This window comes from Amblyomma mixtum, chromosome 10, assembly GCF_055824585.1.
Source record: "Amblyomma mixtum isolate Tamu chromosome 10, ASM5582458v1, whole genome shotgun sequence".
NCBI classification, from domain to species: Eukaryota; Metazoa; Arthropoda; class Arachnida; order Ixodida; family Ixodidae; genus Amblyomma; species Amblyomma mixtum.
Window position 1 is genome coordinate 161,207,357 of NC_143021.1, and position 20,188 is coordinate 161,227,544.

General features: G+C 43.6%; 1 protein-coding gene across 1 annotated transcript; it reads right to left on the reverse strand.

Moving 5' to 3' along the window:
- Positions 1 to 6,676: 6,676 nt before the first annotated feature.
- LOC149327534 (uncharacterized) lies at positions 6,677 to 15,077 on the reverse strand. Its single transcript, XM_089564906.1, has 4 exons — positions 14,929 to 15,077; positions 14,297 to 14,364; positions 9,570 to 9,656; positions 6,677 to 6,810 (listed from the first exon to the last, which is right to left on the reverse strand). The coding sequence occupies exons 1-4, from the start codon at positions 15,075 to 15,077 to the stop codon at positions 6,677 to 6,679; spliced, it is 438 nt and encodes a 145-aa protein (XP_089421032.1).
- Positions 15,078 to 20,188: the final 5,111 nt, after the last annotated feature.

Genomic DNA, 20,188 nt, shown 5'->3' on the forward strand with positions numbered 1-20,188 from the left:
GCCCCTTCCTACGCTTGCCTTCTCTTGGAATCCACTCCGTTACCCTTGTGGACCAGCGGTTATCTTGACTCCTCATTGCATGCCCTGCTCAAGCCCATTTCTTCCTCTTGATTACGACTAGAATGTCATTAATGCGTGTTTGTTCTCTCAGCCACTCCGCCCGCTTTCGATGTCTTAACTTTACACCGATCATTATTCTTTCCATAGGTCGCTGCGTAGTGCCTTAATTTAAGTTGAATTGTCTTTGTTTGCCTCCACGTTCTTCCCCCATAGCTGAATACCGGTAAGATACAACAGTTGCATACTTTTCTCTTGAGTGATATTGGTAAACTGCCGTTCATGATCTGAGAGAACCTGCCATATGCGCTCCCCCTCATTCTCATTCTAGTTATTTCCCTCTCATGATCCGGATGAGCGATCACTAACTGCGCTAAATAAAAAAAAAATTTCTTACTACTTCCAGCAGCTCGCTACCAATTGCGAACTGCTGTTCTCTTGCTAGACTGTTGAATATTACTTTGGTTTTCTGCATGTTAATTTTTAGTGCCACCGTTCTGCTCTGCCTGTCTAACCGATTGATCCTGCTTTTCAGTTCATGTCCTGAGTGCCTTAGCAAGGCAATGTCATCAGCGAATCGCAGACTACTCAGGTATTCTCCATTGACTCTTATTCCCAACTGTTGCCTTTGCAGGCCCCGGAATACCTGCTGTAAACAGGCAGTGAATAGCATACGCAAGATCGTGTCTCCCTGCCTGACACCTTTCCTTATTAGAATTTTAGTGTTGACTTTATGGAGAACTGGGGTGTACTCTGGGAAGAATCGAGTGTTTTTGTTTTTTCACTGCCGTGCGTGAACACATGTACCGGTACGCTGCAAGCCACAGACCAGTTCCCTTGCTTCGCTCCATCACCTGATGCCACACTCACTCGCGACTCTTCGCTCCGCTCGACCTATAAAACACATTATTTAGCCTTTCCTAGCCACGTTTTTCTCGGCGCCGAAGCTGCTCCAGCTTCTACAGAAACGCTGAGTTCTGTCACCTTGCTGGGCTCGCCGGCGAGCTAACAAGGCTTGTTCTTTCTAGGCTCCACTAAGAAACGTAGGCCAATTAGCCCGTGAACGGAAAACGCCACCTGTAGGCTTCCGTCAGTAAGCATAGCAGAGGGAATGCCTCCTATGGAGGTGAATCGGATCCATGCACTGCACTTCGAAAGTCGGGAAGGGGGGGGGGGGGGGGGCTTATGGTGGTAATAAAATGCCGGGAATTCGGTGGGGGCGGGGCAGAAGGGACGAAGTGCTGTTCGGGACAGTGTCGGCCCTTTACGGGGGGTCTAAAAATTCAGGTGTGGGCTTACTTTCGTGCTCCTTTCTTGGAGTGATTGCGAATGTTTACAGTGTTCGATTCCATATGCTTTTTTTGTCCGGTTGGCTTGCTGTAAAGCATTAAGAGAGCTTTTCTCCTGCCTTCGCAGCACCCTATCTCCTCCAAGCCAGCAGGCGGTCGCGAACACACACCCACAAATAGAAGGATCACTCAGTATGTGCGCTTTACCTATATCTGGGATGAAACGCCGAACCATGGCAAGGAGCAAGAAGACAAAATGGACAGGAACTACTGAAAAATCAAATTTTTGCTTAAAAAGACATGAATGCAGGTGTAGGGAGCCACGCGCTGCAGAGGACGCCTCTTACCGAAGAAACTAAAAGGAACACAATAATCAAAACCAATCCTAGCGTGCACTGCGAGGGTCAAATGAGAAAATAAGAAAGACCGCCTACTTCATGGTTTTGATTCACTGGCTAAAACATGGCAAATACCGCTGAAAAACACAAGGGACAACGAGCACATACCGACGGCACTCGCTAGCTTCTGTCCAGTCGGTATTTTGTCAGTATCTTTTTGTTGTCCCTTGTGTTTTTCAGCGGTATTTACAATGTTTCAGCCAGCGAAGGAAATCAGGCGAAATCTATAAATGCGATGTGACCACTCGTGACAGCAACCGACCGGCTATTAGTCCAGTCGATAACCTGAATCGCTTTGGGATGTTTGGGACCGATAAACAAAACCATTAAGTGTCAAAGGTGCCTGCTTTTTAATAAAGAACTAAATTTTTTTCTTTAAGTGTAGTATTTCTTTACAAACTTTAATCTTTTTAAGCACGTCAAAACGTAGGGAACGTCAAGGGCATTTCCTCCGACGAGTAAGTTTAGACAGAAAGGTATGCGACGGTCCTAAACCTATTAAATGCTTCTTTCTCGAGTATTGTTCGTGAAAATAAAACGTATTTTGTAGCGACCAGTTGTCCTCAGAGCTGACATGCACGTTTCCCTCCATTCTGAAAAGGGTACATTCTGTGGTTTCATCACATGGCGAAAAGCGCTTGTCAGGTCGTTCAGTGCTGTCCTGTCATTTGTGCTATTTGCTTTGACATACCTACCGATTCTTGTGAAACGCCCTTAAATTGAAAGAAAGCTGACATCGGACTGGCCGCTGTTTTAATTAGCAGCTGTTATCTGAAAACGCATAAAAACGAAACATGAAAACGGGCAGTACTTGGTCATTGGGCACAGTGGGCCTGGCGAGAGCCTGCGTTAATCAACCTCTTCTCTTACTTCGTGCAGCTTGGTTCGTTTTCTAGTTCTGTTAAAAGTGACTGCCGTTTTTTGCTTGTGCTGCCGTGCCCACTACGGTGTCTGAAGAGTGCATATGAGTGCTGCCATGTTCTCGAGCTCTTTCTATGTGGGGAGGTTGATTTAAACCTCGGCCCCATTTCTAACGAATTACTGCAAAGGCTACTTGAATATCAAAATTCACTGCGGGAAGAAATTCTTCAGCTAAAATCAATAACATATGGCATGATTGCCACACTCAAACTCAATTTACCACTATTGAAGCCCACATCTCCGAACTTATGTCTAAGACCCTGAAATTTGAAGATCTTGAAAACGCGCTCCGTACATATCAAGCTTCTGTGGACAATCAAGCTCGTAAGCTCACAAATCTAGAAGACGCCAAGCAGGCGCTCGAACCTTATCGCTTATGGCATAACCGAAGAAGCAAATGAAACTGAATCCAATCTTAAGCGCACAGTAATCACAGAAACCTTTGAAGAAAAACTTGGCGTAACATGTGTGTCAGTTGGTCGCATTCACAGGCTTTGAAAGGGGACGTCACGAAGACCAGTTATCGTCTTCTTCTGGGAATTCAATAATTCAATGAAAAAGCATCTCTCTTCAAAACTTGCACCAAACTGAAAGGCTCTAACATTTCTATCCAGAACGATTACTCGCTGGCTACTTTAAAAAAACGGAAGATGTTGTGGCAGAGTGCAAAATCCGAGAAATTGCAAGGCCGGAAAGTGTTTCTTGTTCATGACAAGTTCCATATCGACAGCGATGTGTTTATCTGGGAGGAGACAAAACAAGAACGCTAGATAATTTCAAACCTCCCCGCCTCCCCCCCCCCAAGCACCTTCCACATGACCCCTTCAGGATAAAAATGTCAGGCTTCATAACATAAATGCCCGGAGTGCTGTAAATAAGACTAGCCAAACTGAAGGAGTTCTTTTATCCCATAACCCACGCATCACCGTCATTACTGAAACTTGGTTGCACAGTACAGTCATCTACGACGATCTTGTTCCTCCAGCATTCAAAAGTTATCCTAAAGACAGGCCCACCAGGGGTGGTGGAGTAGCTGTAGTAATGAAATCGGATATAGAAACCGTTCGTCTTCTTGACCTAGATGACATGGAATGTTTATTCTTGAAGGTGAAGCTATTTGGGCATGTCCTCTTATTGTATGCACTATATAGACCACCAGAGTCGACGCTTTAGCTTCTAATACAACTAAGGGATCATATGGCGCATTACAGCAAATATAAGATGATAGTGGTAGGAGACTTCAATTTTCCATGCATTGACTGGGACCCTTTGCTTTCCTGTGCCGACTCTGCAATTGATTCCAATCCTATGTTTCATATCATGTTTGAGAATATTCTCGTTCAAATTTTCACTAAGCCTACACCTGTAGGCAATAAGTCTAGTTCTCTTCTTGATCTAGTTTCTCTTCACCGTGCTTTTGATAACAATGAAGTGTCTATGTATTCCGTCTTATTCAATCATAAAATGCTATCTGTTTGCCTAGCAAGTGCTCCCAAATCGTGAAAAATTATCTGGTGGTTAAAGTAGTGAAATATTTTGAGAGTGCTGACGATGACGCCATTTTAGATTACTAGATTCTCAGTCTACTGAATTCTCAGATGATGATGGTGCTGCTTTTTGGAACTAATTTAAGAATTTATGATACTTTCGTTTCAGTAATTTTGTGCCCGACCAAATAAAGAAAAGGCCAAACATACGCCATGGATCAACAGGCATATAATACATTTAAAACGGAAGGCCAAACGCCTACGTCAGAAAAGTACAGCATCGAATGCTTTCAACGAAACTTGCGAAGCTCTATTCGACGCCATTATATGAGAAAAGTCTTTTTATTTTAATACTACTCTCCCGAACTTCATTTCTGAGGATCATCAAGGCTTCCTGAACTTTATGAAGGAAAGCGACAGACATGTGCATCAAATATCTCATAACGGTGTTGTAATCACAATTCCCAAGATTATTGCAACATTTTAAATATTGTTTTCAGTGTTTTCTCCATGCCCGTTGAGCCTTCATTTTCAACATTCCCGTCACATTTCCCGAATGTCACTGATTTGATTTCGCATGGAGGAGTACTGAACATGCTGCTCAGACTTAAAGTTAAATCTTCACCGGGAGCTGATGGTATACCTGGTGCATTCCTTCGCCATTTCGCTGAAACACAGAGCAAGTTCCTCGTAGTTATATTTCAAGCTTCCATTAGAACTGCGTCGACACCTGATGATTGGAAGACTACACTTGTGGTGGCCGTCCTGAAGAAGGGTGAACCACTTTCTTTATGCAACTACCGCCCCATATCCAAATTATGCTCTTCGTGTAAGGTCATGGAGCACATCGTGGCTCACCTCATTTCAAGATTTCTTCAAGAAAATAACATTCTGTCGCAACACCAGCATGGCTTTAGGAAAGGGTTTTCTACGATTACTCATTTAGTCACCAGATTCACTTTCTTGCTTTCGGCGTGGATAGGGCCGGCCAGGTAGACTTAATTTTCTTGAATTTCAGCAAAGCTTTCGACCAAGTACCCCAAAATGAATTAATTGAGAAACTTCAACTGATAGTACTGCCAGATTTCTTCATTGCTTGGTACCAAGGTGTTTCATAGAACGCAAACAGTATATGACTATTAGCGGAGATGATTCTCGCGCTCTTCCGGTCGCAACTGATGTCCCTCATGGCAGTGTGCTTGAGCCGCTGTTGTTTTTGATATATTGCAACGATTGTAGATGTAGTTGATGAACCTGTACAGATTCGCATGTAGGCTGATGACTATTATTTTCCATGAGGTCCGCGCTCAGCTGACGATCAGGCAATACTAAACACGTCCCTTAATAATATCAACGCATGATGTAATCGATGGAGCATGAAACTTAACTTTGAAGAGACTGTCCTACTAGGTGTTTTAAGAAAACTCAATCCATTTAAATGCTGTTCTCTTTTGTGTTCAGGAGAAATTAATTAATATGAATATCTCGGTGTTACATTAACAAACAACTTAAGCTTGAACACTCACATTTCTAACACTTGCTCGTCTACCTTACGAAAACTTTGTTTGTTGCGGCATAAACTAAAAGATACAGCACTGCAGGTTAAGAGTCTAGCATATGAAACCTTTATAAGGACGAAATTGGAATATGGGTGTATTGCATGGGACCCGTAGACTGTCACTAACATAAAAAGACTTGAGCGCACCCAAAGGAAAGCTGTGCGATTCATGTTTCCGCAATACAATCGAACTGCTTCAGTCTCTGCATTATTGAAGTCGAATTCATTGCCAACCCTTCAGACCCGGCGCAAGTTTCTTCGGTTGAAATTATAATTTATTGTTATTTAACCGTAAACATGGAATAAATTCTTCAACGTATCTTATACTACAAAACACCAGATGAAACCGACACTCCCACCTGCTTTCTCTGGCCGCCTACTTTGCAAAGACTAACTTATTTCAGCACTCTTTCTTTCCGCAAACCATCAGTGATTGGAACAGCTTACCAGCTTCGTGTGTACGGCCTCGTTACCTGATAATTGACTATTGTTATCTTTTTTCTAGCTTGTTTTGCTTGATTGTTTTTGTATTTTTATGTCATTTCCCACTGGTTTTGTTCTGTTAGCATATTGGTATAATTGCTCAATTTGTGATCTGCTTCTGTAATCCACTCCTGCTTGGGCCTCACGGCCTGCAGTAGGTCGTAAATAAAATATATAAATAAATAAATAAATAAAATAATTCCCGAAATATGTGGCATAGAGGACATATATATATTGGTCACTTTACGCATTAACTGATCACGCCATGACAGTGGCTCCTTTATTCAGTGTCACAACGCCAGCGCAGCGCCGGTAAGAAAGGGGGCGTGCGAAAATCCGATTGCAAAGTGTGGGTACAAAAGAGCCTTCTCAAGCACTCTTGTGTTTGCACAGAATTCTCGGTTTGCTCATCGTGTTGCTGTAGTGCATTTTATTCAAGATAAGCATGGCGAGGCAAGTCGCATCTTGCGAGATCGGATGTGTCTACTCTTCCAAAACAGAGTTGCACAGGTCTCTCGTGTACTCCGGAATCCTCACTTCGCAGGTGTCCTCGTACTGGTCCAGGCAATCTTGGGGAATCCTTTCCACCACTTCTTTTTCTACCCACAGCATGCAAACTGAAATAGAATGCAAGATAAACAATGTTAAATGTCCGGTTTAACGGCGGGAAGCAACGCATGAGTTATGACGATTAATGTAGACCAACTGGACTTCCTAAAGGTGCGCTGACATCGCAGAACACACCTGGGTTTCCATTTCGCCTTCATCAAGAAGATAAAAAAGAATAAAAAAGGTCACTGAAACAACATGTGGCAGTCATGTTCTTTGTGAAGACGAATTTGATTTTCTAAACACTTAGATGAAGCTTAAAAAGCACGATTAAAGAAATAATGTTTTCCACTGCCATAACTAGCTCACGCAACTTGATAGCTGCGTCACTGTTGCCAAACCTTCCATAAGTGCTTGAGGTCTGAAACATATCCGGCAGTAAACGTGTTATGGAGGCTTTATTGTTACAAAAGCTGTTAGATTATCAAACATTACTAATGATGCGGAAATTCTTTTGTGGCTACTTCCACTTCGTTTGAGGAGGCAGCATGTCGTCGCTTGTTTAAAGGCATTATAAACTGCGGCTTGGGCCACAACAAATATCAGTATCACATAACATTCACCCCAATGAATTGATTCATTTTCTCTCACTAAAACTGCCGCGCATATTTTAACACGAATACGTAATTATTTACGTAATTATTTACGTTGATAATTACTGAATGCAGCTGATAGTTGCGTAGTTGAAGCTAACTGGTAACTTATGAAGGTTAAGCCTCCCTAATTACTTTTAACCAATGACGCCACCATCTCTGCCAATGCTAAATGGAGCATGCGACTACGTCCTTGCGCGAAACACTTGAAAGCATAAATGGACAAAACCGGCACTGCCTGCAAGGCGTTTTATTCGGTTCCCAAATGGGCAAGTGTTCTTGCTTTTGTGACCATATTAGCTGGTATTATTGCCCGAAAATCGCGAACAGCTTTGAAGGTTCTAAATTCGAGTCACCGCACTGCAATAACACCATACCTTAACTGCAGTTCCCATATTCGTTATCAAGAGCTTACCACGATTATTACTGTTTTTCTCCAAGTATTGTCATGGCAAATTAAGCGAACTTGTTTTTGAGAGTTTCTGCCAAAGGCTAGATATCGTAGAACCATAACCGTTTTGTCAAGGCACAATATCTAGTTTAATATGCTAGGCGCCGACGGAAGTAGTCTGACCATACTAATAAATCGTTTTAAGCGGCATAAATCTTCAACTATTTTGTTCTATCGTACTGCAAGATTATAACCTAGGCTGGAAAGGGAAAGAGAATTTCTGTGCCACAAACATGTTTTTGGCATTCACGCAGCAAGAACTGGATTTATCAAGGACCCTCATTTGTAAAAACAAAGCACATCTTTCACGGTTTTCCCTTTTTGTGCAAGGCAACAACAGTGTAAAAGATATCCGGTGTGAGATAAAAATCAGCTGTGTTTGCTGAACTGCAAACTCCAATCTGACGCCTCATCTGAGGCCATGTAACAACTAAATAACGTCTACCTACAAAAGGCTCTTGCTATTATTCTTACGTGAAAATTTAAAAGTGCTGTTCTTTTACCGAAACTCGGGTTTCTCCAACAAGCAGCTCTCTACGTTCTCAGGAATGCGCTTTACGAAGATTTTAAAATTATGACAACCAAACTCTAAGTAGTTTTTTATTCATTATGCGTTTGTTCCGCAACGCTTGGTTGATGTATCACATCATCGCTGCCATCAGTGGCACCCACAGTTTATATCGCAATTTGTGCCTAGTATTTTATAGCGTAACACACTCATTAAGTCTTTTGTTGTCAAGATGGAAAGTTTCTATCGTTCCTGTCAAGCCTTAAAAGGTGCCAAAATTTTTTTTGCGCGGACATCAGAAATACTCTGACGTGACATATAAATGTATTTGTCTTTCTTGTAACCAGCGGAATTTCTCAAGTTGCATAATTCGTCAAAATTTATTGGGTGGCTTATTTGAGTAAAGAAGATAATTATGCTGCCGATTTATTGACATTAACAATGATCGAACTGGTGGCGCTTAATAACAGATAGCACGATGTTGTACGGGACTTAGGCAGTGGCAAGGATACCTTGTGGTGATATTTTTTAACACTTTTTGTGCCCCGGCTGGAAAACATACACCCATTGGCTATCCTCGCCTAGCTACCGTTTTCAAGCACACTGGAATCAGTCCTGATTCATTAAGCAGATTTGAGCGGCTATTTGATTTTTCATCCATCTTGCTTTTCTATGCGTCAAAGCACTGCAAGCCTGATCCGAACACACTGCAAGACTGAACCGAACTGTGTTGCATCACGTTAGATGATAGCTGAGTGCTCAAGAACCGAAAATTGTCGTTAATCATCCCGTCGAAGTAACCAAACTTGTCCAGCGCCACTTACAAATTTTAAAGAAAACAGTGCACCATAATCTATCTTCACTTCATATTACTCCATCATGTCAATTCATTGTATAAAGAGCAAATATCTAGCCCACTCTGCTTTCAGATTTGTTCATTACTCTTGACCGTTCGATCTGAAGACCGCCAGAGAACCAACCCTGAAACTATTCTGTAATACCCTATCTAATAGGTACTTGAGGGGATTATAAATCTCTACAGGGCAGCAAAAGGGTTCTTTAGCAGAAATATCACAAGAGTGAAATATTCACTTCGTATCTATAACTTATAAGGCAAGCAAATAAATTTTCTTAAAGAGTTGAAGCACGCCTACACCTTGCTGTGCTGTGTCGCACATTTAAAGTTTCTATTGAAATCATGCGTGAGTGCCTTACGATCGTCCCCTCCGTATGGAATTATGGCAACTAGGCAGTTGTGGTAGTCACTATAGTTGTAATAGGCCGTGTACAATTGACTGTCGTCTGCAAAAAAGCGAGTGAACAGGTTTGAATGACATGGACAGGCAGCAGAATAAATCCAGTGGACCAATAAACTGAGAAGTTATTTCTAAAAGCACTGAAATATTCCGTTGAATGACTTCATGAGGCCACTAAAGCTTTTCATGCATAGTGTAACTACGCACACAACGCTAGGCCTAATTTTGCCTCAGCAGTGGTAAAAACAAAGGGCACCGCAGGAGTATTCCAACTTGGTTGCGAATGATAGTCGGGCATGCGCCGTATTATAAAGGGCGTTTAACCGAAGACTTTACACAGTTTTTAAAAATACGCTTTTTGAGTTAGAAGTTTGTTTTTTGATGCATAGCATTGTCGCCAGTGTAGTACATGAGAATACCGCTAAAACGTGTTAACTAGAGGCTGGTTAACTAATAATGAATAGTTAACTTTTTACTTTTACTATGGGCTCCTTATTTTTTGATAGCGTGTAGTCCACCGTAAATAATATCCATATAAGTTTTTAGAATTTCGACTTCGCGGTCACCCTCGGCGCTGAGGCTCAGCAAATCCTAGGCTACATCGCGCCAAAATACACGAGCTTTCGAGAAGCTTGTAGGCAAAGAAACCTGTCCAATGCTTGTGACTCGTAGAAATAGCCAGAATTTGTTGGGCCACAATGCCGAGGGTAACCCCGTTTTCGAAGCTCTAAAAACTGATAGGGATTTTAGTTACAGTGGGTTACATGTCTCTCAATAATTAAGAAGGCTAAAAGTTAGAGTTAGGAGGTTAACTATTCAATAATTGGTGATCAGCCTGCTAGTTAGTACGCCTTAGCAATATTCTGATGCACTACACAGCAGACAAAGCTATGCCGACAAAAGCGGTCTCAAAAAGCCTATTTTTTAAAAAATTGTGTCAAGTCTTAGGTGAAGCACCCTATATACGGTTTTAACGCATGCTGTTGAAAGAAACGGCAGAAATGTGTCCTACATAGTGCTCTCCTAAGTTATATTATAAAGGCAGTGCTCAGGTGTGGTTGGGAGGAAAGCTGCATAGAATCATCTTGGCGAGAAATTGCAGATGCATGTTGTAATTTTGGTAATGACAGGAGCGGCCATGTGGTCAATGGCATATCGAAGGCTATTGTCCTGACGACGATGATGCGTCTTTAAGGGATATTTCGGCACGGGCTATTCGGCAAAGGACGGGGTCAGTTGGAGAGACATGGGAGAGGCCTTTGCCCTGCAGTGGGTGTAGTCAATCTGATGATGATGATGATGCCAGGGGCCGTACCTGCCTCCTACCAAGAGAAGCCTCGCGTGACTTTTACACAGGAACACGACCGTTTGTTTCACACCGGGCCCAGTGAATCGCACTAGCGTCACCCACGGCGAGAGGACTATGGGTGTCGGGTAGCCTGTTACACGTGTGCCCGTTTCGGCCGTGGGTCGTGTTTAACAGCAGCGCACGGGTGAAGGAGGAGCCTTTGTGAACCGGCAGGGAGACGTTCCCAGTAGGATGTTGGTGTAGAGGGTGATATTTCGAACCATTGATTATCCAATTCTGGCCACAAATAAAGTGGTCGCGTCTATAGCGAAGCGACGGAGGGCAAAACGTTGCGCATGTTGGTGTAGATTCATACTGGATACTAACGCGCAAAAAGACGAGCACTTGGAAGAAAGACCACACACAACAAGGCTTTCTTCCATGTGTTCGTCTTTTTGCGCTTTACTATTCATTATGAATCTATAGCGAAGTGTCGAGACGAACTTATTCACTACTTCAGCGACTTTGAAAACAACACATGAATACAAGATGAGCGCGAAACAATGAATTTTGTTGAAAAAATTCTGTATAAAGAAAAGCTCCTCTTCTAGCACAGTTCAGTCAAGAGCTATCATAGGTAAACGCTTAATTACGCGATGCGACATGAATAAAAAATCGAGAAACTTGGTCACCGCTATCCGCTGTGTGTTATGCATCACAACAGACAGTGAATATTAATTTCTTTCGCGTACCTCGCGGACATCGCGCGTTTGCCACGTAAGCTGGCTTCCGTGTGCGTTAGTCGGGGTGCTCCGACCGCCTTCACTATGGTACCACCGCCTGAGTTCATCTGTTTTATTGTCGGCGTCCGGCTCGCCATTGCCGGTCGTCGAACGGCATGGGAGCATTGCTTGGCCTGGGCATATCTGGCACAAACTATGAGCACCGTTGCCCAAAGCTGTAAACTCCTCAAAGCTATCGCAGCTGCTGGTCAGTGAGCGGCGAGATAGGAGAGACAAGGGCGCGTCACCAGAGAACAATCGCCACGCAATAGAGATGACGGCAAAAAATAACGACCAAGAATTCAGCTGCGAAGACAAAGAATGAAGTTAATCTATACTGCTCCCTGAGCCTCCTGCCACTCATTTTTTTTTCTTCCGCGGAAGCGCAATTTACTGGAGCTTACGGATGAGGTGGTGCGAGCTCGGGGTCGTCATTCTTCATCGGAACGTTGCACTAACAGCCACCTCTTAGAACAATAAACAAGACGGAGGAATGCTATCAGACGCGTGTGGACCGCCACACGCAAAAACAGACACACGATGTACGCTACGCTAGGGTATAGATCACAGATAGCGTTTTTAAGAATGGCCAGTCCTACCAGTTAACGCTCTGTGAATAAGGTCGCCACTGCCGACGTTTGCTTTTGGTCAGTATGAGGATTGGGCCTTCTGGTGAGCAGGACCATAGGCTTAGGTGAAAACCCCTCGTACCACTATCACTTAAATGTTCTAATTGCCTGTACACGCTGTTCCAAATGGAATGAACGGCCCAGAGCTACCTAAATGCCGCAGGTTGAGCAGATTGCAAGTCTCCCACTGGGAGGACGAAGAGGTTAAGCAAATGTGCATGACGACAAAATAAATTGCAGTGAACCTGGGGGAAAGCTTAACAGCCAACGACCAATCAAAATTTACATGCACATTTTCCAAGGAACAATCCGTGGTGAGATGCAATGCGTACAGAGGGTCCGATACAATTTAGGTCCCTTGAGATTCTCGAACGTGCGTAGAAATATCATTGATCGGGCGGTTTAGGTGCTGGTTGTGAACCTAGTGTGGGTGCTAGAAAACTGAACTCTATTGCCACTGAGGCATCATCGCGGAAGAGGAGGCGGAGAAGGTACACTTTGTGCTTGCAAAATTGTATTTTACATTAAAAGATATTTGTTGATACCCCAAAGAACACGATGTGCGACATTACTCGTGGCTACTGCTTGCGGACACATCTGCTTGGCGTATCTAACTAATGGAGTGTAGTGCTTTCAGTTGCCTCAAGTATTAAGGCGGAAAAAGCGTCTAGTAAAGTGACCGGCTAATTCCTAAGATGAGGTCTTTGCATTCAGTGCGGAAGACTCTATAGGTCACAGCCAGTTCTTAGAGAGGGAAGACTGTCACGTTAGTACCTGTAATTGCGCGCACTTAGATGGACCGCTGGATTCATATCTCATAACATTGGTTTGGTGCAGGATACGGCGACGTGGATTGAAAGCCTTAGTGGCGAGGAACGCATGTGGAGAACAAGATACGCACGAGTGAAAACTGATGAGCTAACGTCTGCCAGGCAAAGCCGCTTTCTTGCGTGGTTGGAGAGCTTTCTTTGTACAGAACCTCTCAAATCTCATGCCCTGCTTCTCGAGCGGCGCTGCAAGGTACGTTCATAAAGCGCGTCCGGAACATCATCAGAGTGCCGTTGCCTATGCTGACCCACTTGTGTGCATAATAGCTCCAGCAAAACCCACTGTGACCACTGCTTTGGCAGGCGAGTAATTTTATTTATTAAGGGTCTCTAAGGGCAACACAATGCAAATTTTTTTCACATTAAATGTCCCTTTCTGTGTGTAGTCACATTTGTCGCGGTCTAAAAGGCGCATTTATTGCTGAGAAATCGGCTTTAGAAATATGAAGCCACTTTAGAAATATGAAGCTTGCTTCATTAGAGTTTGATATCCTGCAGTTCCAGGCCAAATTTAGCTTGTTTTGGGGTGCTTTTAATGTCCATCGTCTGGACATTTCTTAGTCGATTACAAACTACGGCTTTCGGCCGCTCACTCAAAGGTGGCGAGTTGCACATCTGCTAAAGCCACTGCTTTTACATGGAATCAAAACAGCCGCACCGTGCTTTTTCATTCCGATGGAGTCGAATAAGTTAGAAATAAAAATAAAACTAAATTAATCCGCTGCCATCCTTTGCTTGCTTTATCATGTGATGCATTGCATACAATTATTATCGACTAGTGAAAAATTGTTCATTACCTGAAATTATTCTGAAGACCTCAAAACAAGCACTCATAAAGTTTGTAGATTTTTACTACCGGCATGCATATTGGTGCTTTATTCGCTTCTGCCTTTCGAAAGTCATTTTCGTCAAAATTGCTCCAAAGCACGAATGAACAGCTTCAAAACAAAGATACTTTACAAAATTTCAAATACATATTTTATTTTTACAAGAGCAGCGCTCTAATTGTTTTAAAGTACGCCTTATCGGTCAAGATCCGTTTTTGACTTTATAGTTAACATTACACCTTTAGCGTACATAAGCACACGTTTTTTCTAATGCCAGAATGTAACGTCTACGCGTTAAGTAAGAAGATTCAAGCGTAGACAAGTAGTACTCACCATCGTCAAGAGTGAAAAAAACCTGATCAACGGTACTACCAGGAGTTATGTGAAAAGCTGAATCTTTCCTGCTCCGACAAAAAAGAAAAAATGCGACAGAGAATTTAATAAAAGACAAAGGACATTTGCACAGGCATGCGCTTGAACGAGATCTGCGGTGCGTAGTAATCCATTGGTGCCTAAACCTTCATTGCCACTCAAATGATTGTCCTTCTGGTGTGTACTGAACAACAACTCAGTCCTCTGAAGTCATGTGGCGAAAATTTTCTCGAAAGGACTATAGCAGCTGGGTGAGTTCGCGCATTTGTGCTATCAAAGTTGATTGATATTTTTAATAACCTTCCACCCATTGCTACTGGCCCCGTTCTGTCTAATCAGGTGGTGAGAAAGCTTCCCATTATCGCTATATATATATTTCACAAAAAAGCGTAAATGCTACAAAAGTTATGCTGGCACTAATCCTTCAGGAACAAAATACCGCGAAAAACGTGGAGGTAATAGCACACGTTTTTGCTCCGAAAGCATAGCCAATATCAGGCACTACCGCTTCAACTAGCACGGACGAGTCACGTGCATTATACTGGATTAACTTGTGATTTTTGTCATTTCCATAAGACAATGAAATGACTGACCTCTTGCCGCCCAGTCCTTTTAGGTGCCAGACGTAGGTTGCCACCATTTTGTTGAGGTCATAGAGCGTCCGAGTGGCAGTAAGGCACCTGAAAGAGGGATCTTCGCTCGACGTGTACATGGCGACTAAATGGGGGAGAGAGCCAATCATCTGCAATAAAAAAAGACACTTCATAAGGAAGAGTAGACATTGCGTCTACAGGAGCGTAGCTGCGGCGTTGAGTTCTGAAAAATCATCTTGCTTCACGTTCCCTTCGGGTTCAGGTAGCCGTTGGCACTTTTTGGCATGCAGAGTTTGCGCAAAGCGCAATAGAGAGCGCCCTGAATAGGCTTTTACAAACAGTCAGTGAAATGGATTTCCTTGAAAATGTCTCCGCAATTTTACGCTCCGAGAAATCATGCTTGGCTGACAAAAATGCTTTTCCTGTCGCAGGCAGTTGCTGCATCCAGTGTTAAAGAGACACAGTTCGGCTACATGCTGTAGTTGTCGGTGCTGCGAGTCTCGATCTGACATGTAGATAATGTTGGGCTATACGTTTGACCGCCTACTTACAGATTAAACCTGTCCTCAAAGCATAATATCTCAGACAGAATACTAAGATCCTGCATTAAAATACTACGCTCAGTATATTCTGCTATATTATGTTTTATGTCTCAAATAGCCTTCGGCTATATTATGTCTGAAATAGAAGCTGAAGGCTGTTGATGACGGCTCGATGCTGCGATGTCCATAGGATGCAAAATCGATAGAAATTAAGGGAATTGTAACACCGCTCGAGTGTGATGTGCACACTTGACTGTTCAGAGATTTTCGGAACGCGGCGTGTCGGCTGTGGTGCGTCGGACAGCGGAGCGCCGTGCGTGCCAGCCCCGCGTTGCGCGTGTGCGCGTGCGTACGGTGTGCGCGAGGCTGGCACGAGGAGCGGATAGCTGACGTGTCAGCTAGCCGAGGTGTTGAGGAAGACACCGCAGCACGTCTGGTCGTTCAAGCGTGGAAGGGGCAGCGGTCGGCCGTTGGGTTCCAGCTGCCAGTGGCTTCCCTTGGATCACCGACGCAAGACCATTAAGCCTCATTCAAGCGTGGAGGTGGCAGCCGTCAGACTTCGGGTCTGTGCTGCCGTGGACCTCCCTGAATCAACAACGCAGGCCTACTGCATTCATTTCGAGGTCGGAAGAGGCAGCAGCCAAGGCTTCCTGGGATAGGCTGCACAAGCCTACGGTGTTTGCGGAACGCCGTCGACAGAACCTGGCTACAGTTTTCCTGCTGCAGCTGCTCAGTTCTTGGGGGCGGCTGACACGAGTTCGTCAGCGTCTCCCGTGTCCATCTCCGTTCCTCATCTCCTGGCTCTCTACCACCGCCTTCCTGAACGCAACGCCAGCGACGCATCGCAACTCGCCAACCCGCGTCTGTGCTACCTGCAAGGCATTCCCGCACCACCTGGGTCGCTTTGTAGCCGGTGAACTCTCTCCTTTTTACCTGTTGTGTTTTACGCGTGCCTAGTGTGTGTTTTCTTTAGTGTTTTCGCTTCTTCTATTGGCTCCCTTTCCTTTAAAATATAAACACAGCTTCGTTTTGTTTTGTTTGATTTCTTGGTTCCTTTCTTCGAACCTGCACGCGAAAGCGTTCCCCTTCACCAGTCGGGGACGCGTCCACTCGATTCGCGACATCGAGATACTTCGCAATTGAAGGTAGATTGATCTACAGATGTTTGGTTTCAAAAGCTGTGCTTTCATACATACGGCGGGTCGTAGCGGATGGTTGCGTATTGTGTATATGTCTTATTGTGGTTTGTTGATGTCAGCATTATCCCAGCACCCAGGTCTGATTTTTGAATACAAGCCGATGTAGCCGGGACTGAAATCCTGAACTGGCGTTTACTAGCATAAGCCAGAGCCTCTAAATTACGGCGGCCATAAGGAAAGAAAAGCAAGAATAAATATTACAACCCAGAACGTAGTGTGGTTAGCGTAAATGGGGTATATTGGTTAGACCCAACAAGGTCGTTTCATAAAACAGCAGTGTCGGCAATAGCGCCTGTAATCAGGAACTTATCTAAGTGTACTCAATGAACGCCAGCGTTGTTCACATCTACAGCAAGTGTCTTGGCTTGAATAACTAGAAACTTATTTACCTGCACTCTTGAAAATGAAACAAATATATATTGCCTCGAGAGTTAGATCCCACATCAACTGCCATAATTTAAAGATCAAACACGCATAGATGCAGTAATAAGGGCAACTGTCATAGAATACAAAACCTAACACTGATTTAGGCAATAGCATCCTGTGGTTAACGTAAATAGCTCACCTTAAAGCCATCAGTCCGTTCGTGCTGATGATTAGCTGTAAACTCCGAGGCCCATAAGACCAGTAACAGCACCCACGTTTTTACCATGCACACTCCAAGTTCCATTTTCAAGTTCGAGCGCACACAAGGCTCTGCACCTTTCTAAGAACGACGACCATTTTATTGAGAACGAAGGAATGTGAAATCTGCGGTTGTTCAACCGTCATCTGCCAAGCTGAATGACAAACATGCTCCTCTCGCATTTACGAAATTTATTTCCGATATGGAATGTTCCAATTACGTCTACAAAACACATACCGAAGAAAAGCCCTTGGAATGATTCACCACTGTGACACAGCTACAGATATGAAACAGGCTTTGTGGTGCACTGCAGAAGCCATTACGGTAAATTAGATAGGCCGGTTACGGTCAATAACGGGACGTCGCCTTTCTGTTCTGTGCTTCTCATTCGGACCGACTGCAACCCCGTGCACTTTGTACAGAGATTGCATCGTACTTTGCAGAAAACATTAAAGCATAGTCTTAAGGAGACAACGACGCACTATGCTTAGCGTGGCCTGCCTTGTAATTGAGAGACGGGATACTGATTGCTTGGAAACATGAAAAAAAAATAAAAACAGGCCGGTGAGATGGCATATGAAGACTCACAAAATGTCACTCAGTGTCATTCGGCTCTGATCTCCTCTAACTGCGCTGTTCTGAAAACATGAATTGACACCGACTGGCTCAAATCCCAGCTGTCAGTTCATTGGTAGAAGCGCACAGCGGGCGGGCTTCCAAGCCTAATTGTCTCTGTGTCTCATGACAAAGCTGTTCATGCGAAAGTTGGCAGATGTCCATTTTGTATTGAATAAGAAATACGTAAGGGCAACCTACACAAGTTTTTAACATGCATTAGAGAGATAAAAACTTAGGCTATTCGAGCGCAGCACCGCTGCTGGGAATAAACTTTCTCGGCTTGCTAATTGCAATTTCACAAATAAATGGAGAGAAGAGACGCACATGACAGGCGTTCTAAAGCAAAATTTTTCAGTTCTTAATTGATATGGGTTTTGTATGATGTTTATCCACAATACCATGCTGTTTATTCCAAGATGTAGTCATCGTTCAATTAATAGCTGTGTTTTTCTGGCTGCTGCTACAAATTATTATAAATTTCCGACCCAACCCAGCAAACCACAAACCTCCCATAGATGTCCAGATTAAGTCTGAACGTCTATGTACCAAAGCAAAATCTCTCAGACGTCTTATCTACCAACCTTTTTTCGTGGAAAAGCTGGAGACGTACCCACGACATTATATCTGCCTTAACCTAGACTCCTCGTAGATATTATTTGTCACGTCCTGGGTATGTAAGTGAGATATATAATTTAAGAATTCCATATTTTTCAATCGTTCGATATTTCGTGTTGCCTTACTGCATTTAAAGTTGGAAATCGCTGTTGACTACAAATTGGAGGCATGACCAGCGCTGCCTGTGTTTTTGTGTTTTTTCGTGCTCGCTTCACGGCAACATTATCCTACCTAGAAAGAAGAAAAATACGGGAAATAGTAAAGAGAAATCTGAACGCACACGCATCAGGTTTCTGACTCAACTATACGCAGTTGGTTTGAAATGCCGGTCACTTTGGTCAGGATTCGCATTGTTATTTCATTACTATTCTTACAATGAATTTATACCTTGTGCTACAGCCTGCAAGCTATCTCAACCACACTGAAAAGTGAGGACACACTAAAAACATTTTTGTTATTTAGCAGCCAGGACTATATAATAACCATTTTTCTGATTAAGCATGTTTTATTCAACTATTTAAAGTACAAAAATTGGTTCAGTTCAATTTTTGGGAGTTATTTTTGCTCAAAAATGTCTTAAATCTGCTAATCGCGCTAGCAATGATAACTAACTATTGGAATGATGAACTGAGGAAAGCTTAGGCATTTGTGTAGCTGAATGTGTGACCTCATATTTCTAGAGAATAAACTTCTTGAGTACCGCTTTTTATCATCATGTCAACACTGTAATCATGTCCAGTGCAGGCCAAAAATTTCTCCAGTTAACCCTGGGCCAGTGGCGGCCCCCTTATCCCAGCAAACTTCCGAACCTCATCTGCCCACCTGCCCTGATCCTCTCTGCTGTGCTTGCATTCTCTCTGAATCCAGCCCGTTACCCTAACGATAATTGGTTATCTTGCCTTCATGCTACATGCGCTGCCCATATGCCTGATCTGTGCCGCGGACAGGCGGCGGCGGGGAAAGCGCGGTGAATTGTCTACGCCGCCATCGCGTTGTAGTTCGTATCGTATTTTATCAATAATAGCGCAAACTGGGCATGGCGATTGCAGCTGTGAAAAAAGTAATATGCTACAATTTAAAAATTATTAACTTATTTTTCGTGCCACAGCAAGCCTGCTACTAAGTACAAAAAAGAGACGATACAAAATATGTGACAGTTTCGCACATCCGCACGAGGCTAGGTTCAGCCATGGCGGCAGTGGTAGAGCGCAAGGCGTGTGCGATTTCTCATCGTGTTCCGTGGGAACGTTGTGTTTGAAGAACATCGACACAGAATTAATTATTCCCTTATTATTGCTGGCGAGATTATTCAACCGTTCTTTCCTTGATGGAGCTGAAGGAAGACAGTTTGCTTGCTTTTACTACTCGGCGAAGTGGACCCGTCAGTACGAATTAGGACTACAAGTCGTTTTCACCGGCTGGAATCGTGACCTTTCCTGGTGCGTACTCAGTCTCAGTTTACTCATTGAAGTGTATTTTATGCTATTTTTGCGTTCGCAATGAAAAAATTCCAACGCATTTATCGGCACGTTATATTTTTACGCTCACTCGTTTGGCTGTTTTGCCAAACTCGCTGTGTATTTTTGAAACAAAGGCTGGTGATGTATGCAACCGAAATGTGGGCATGCGTTCGGATGGTGTGCCGAAGTGTGTGTGCAAGC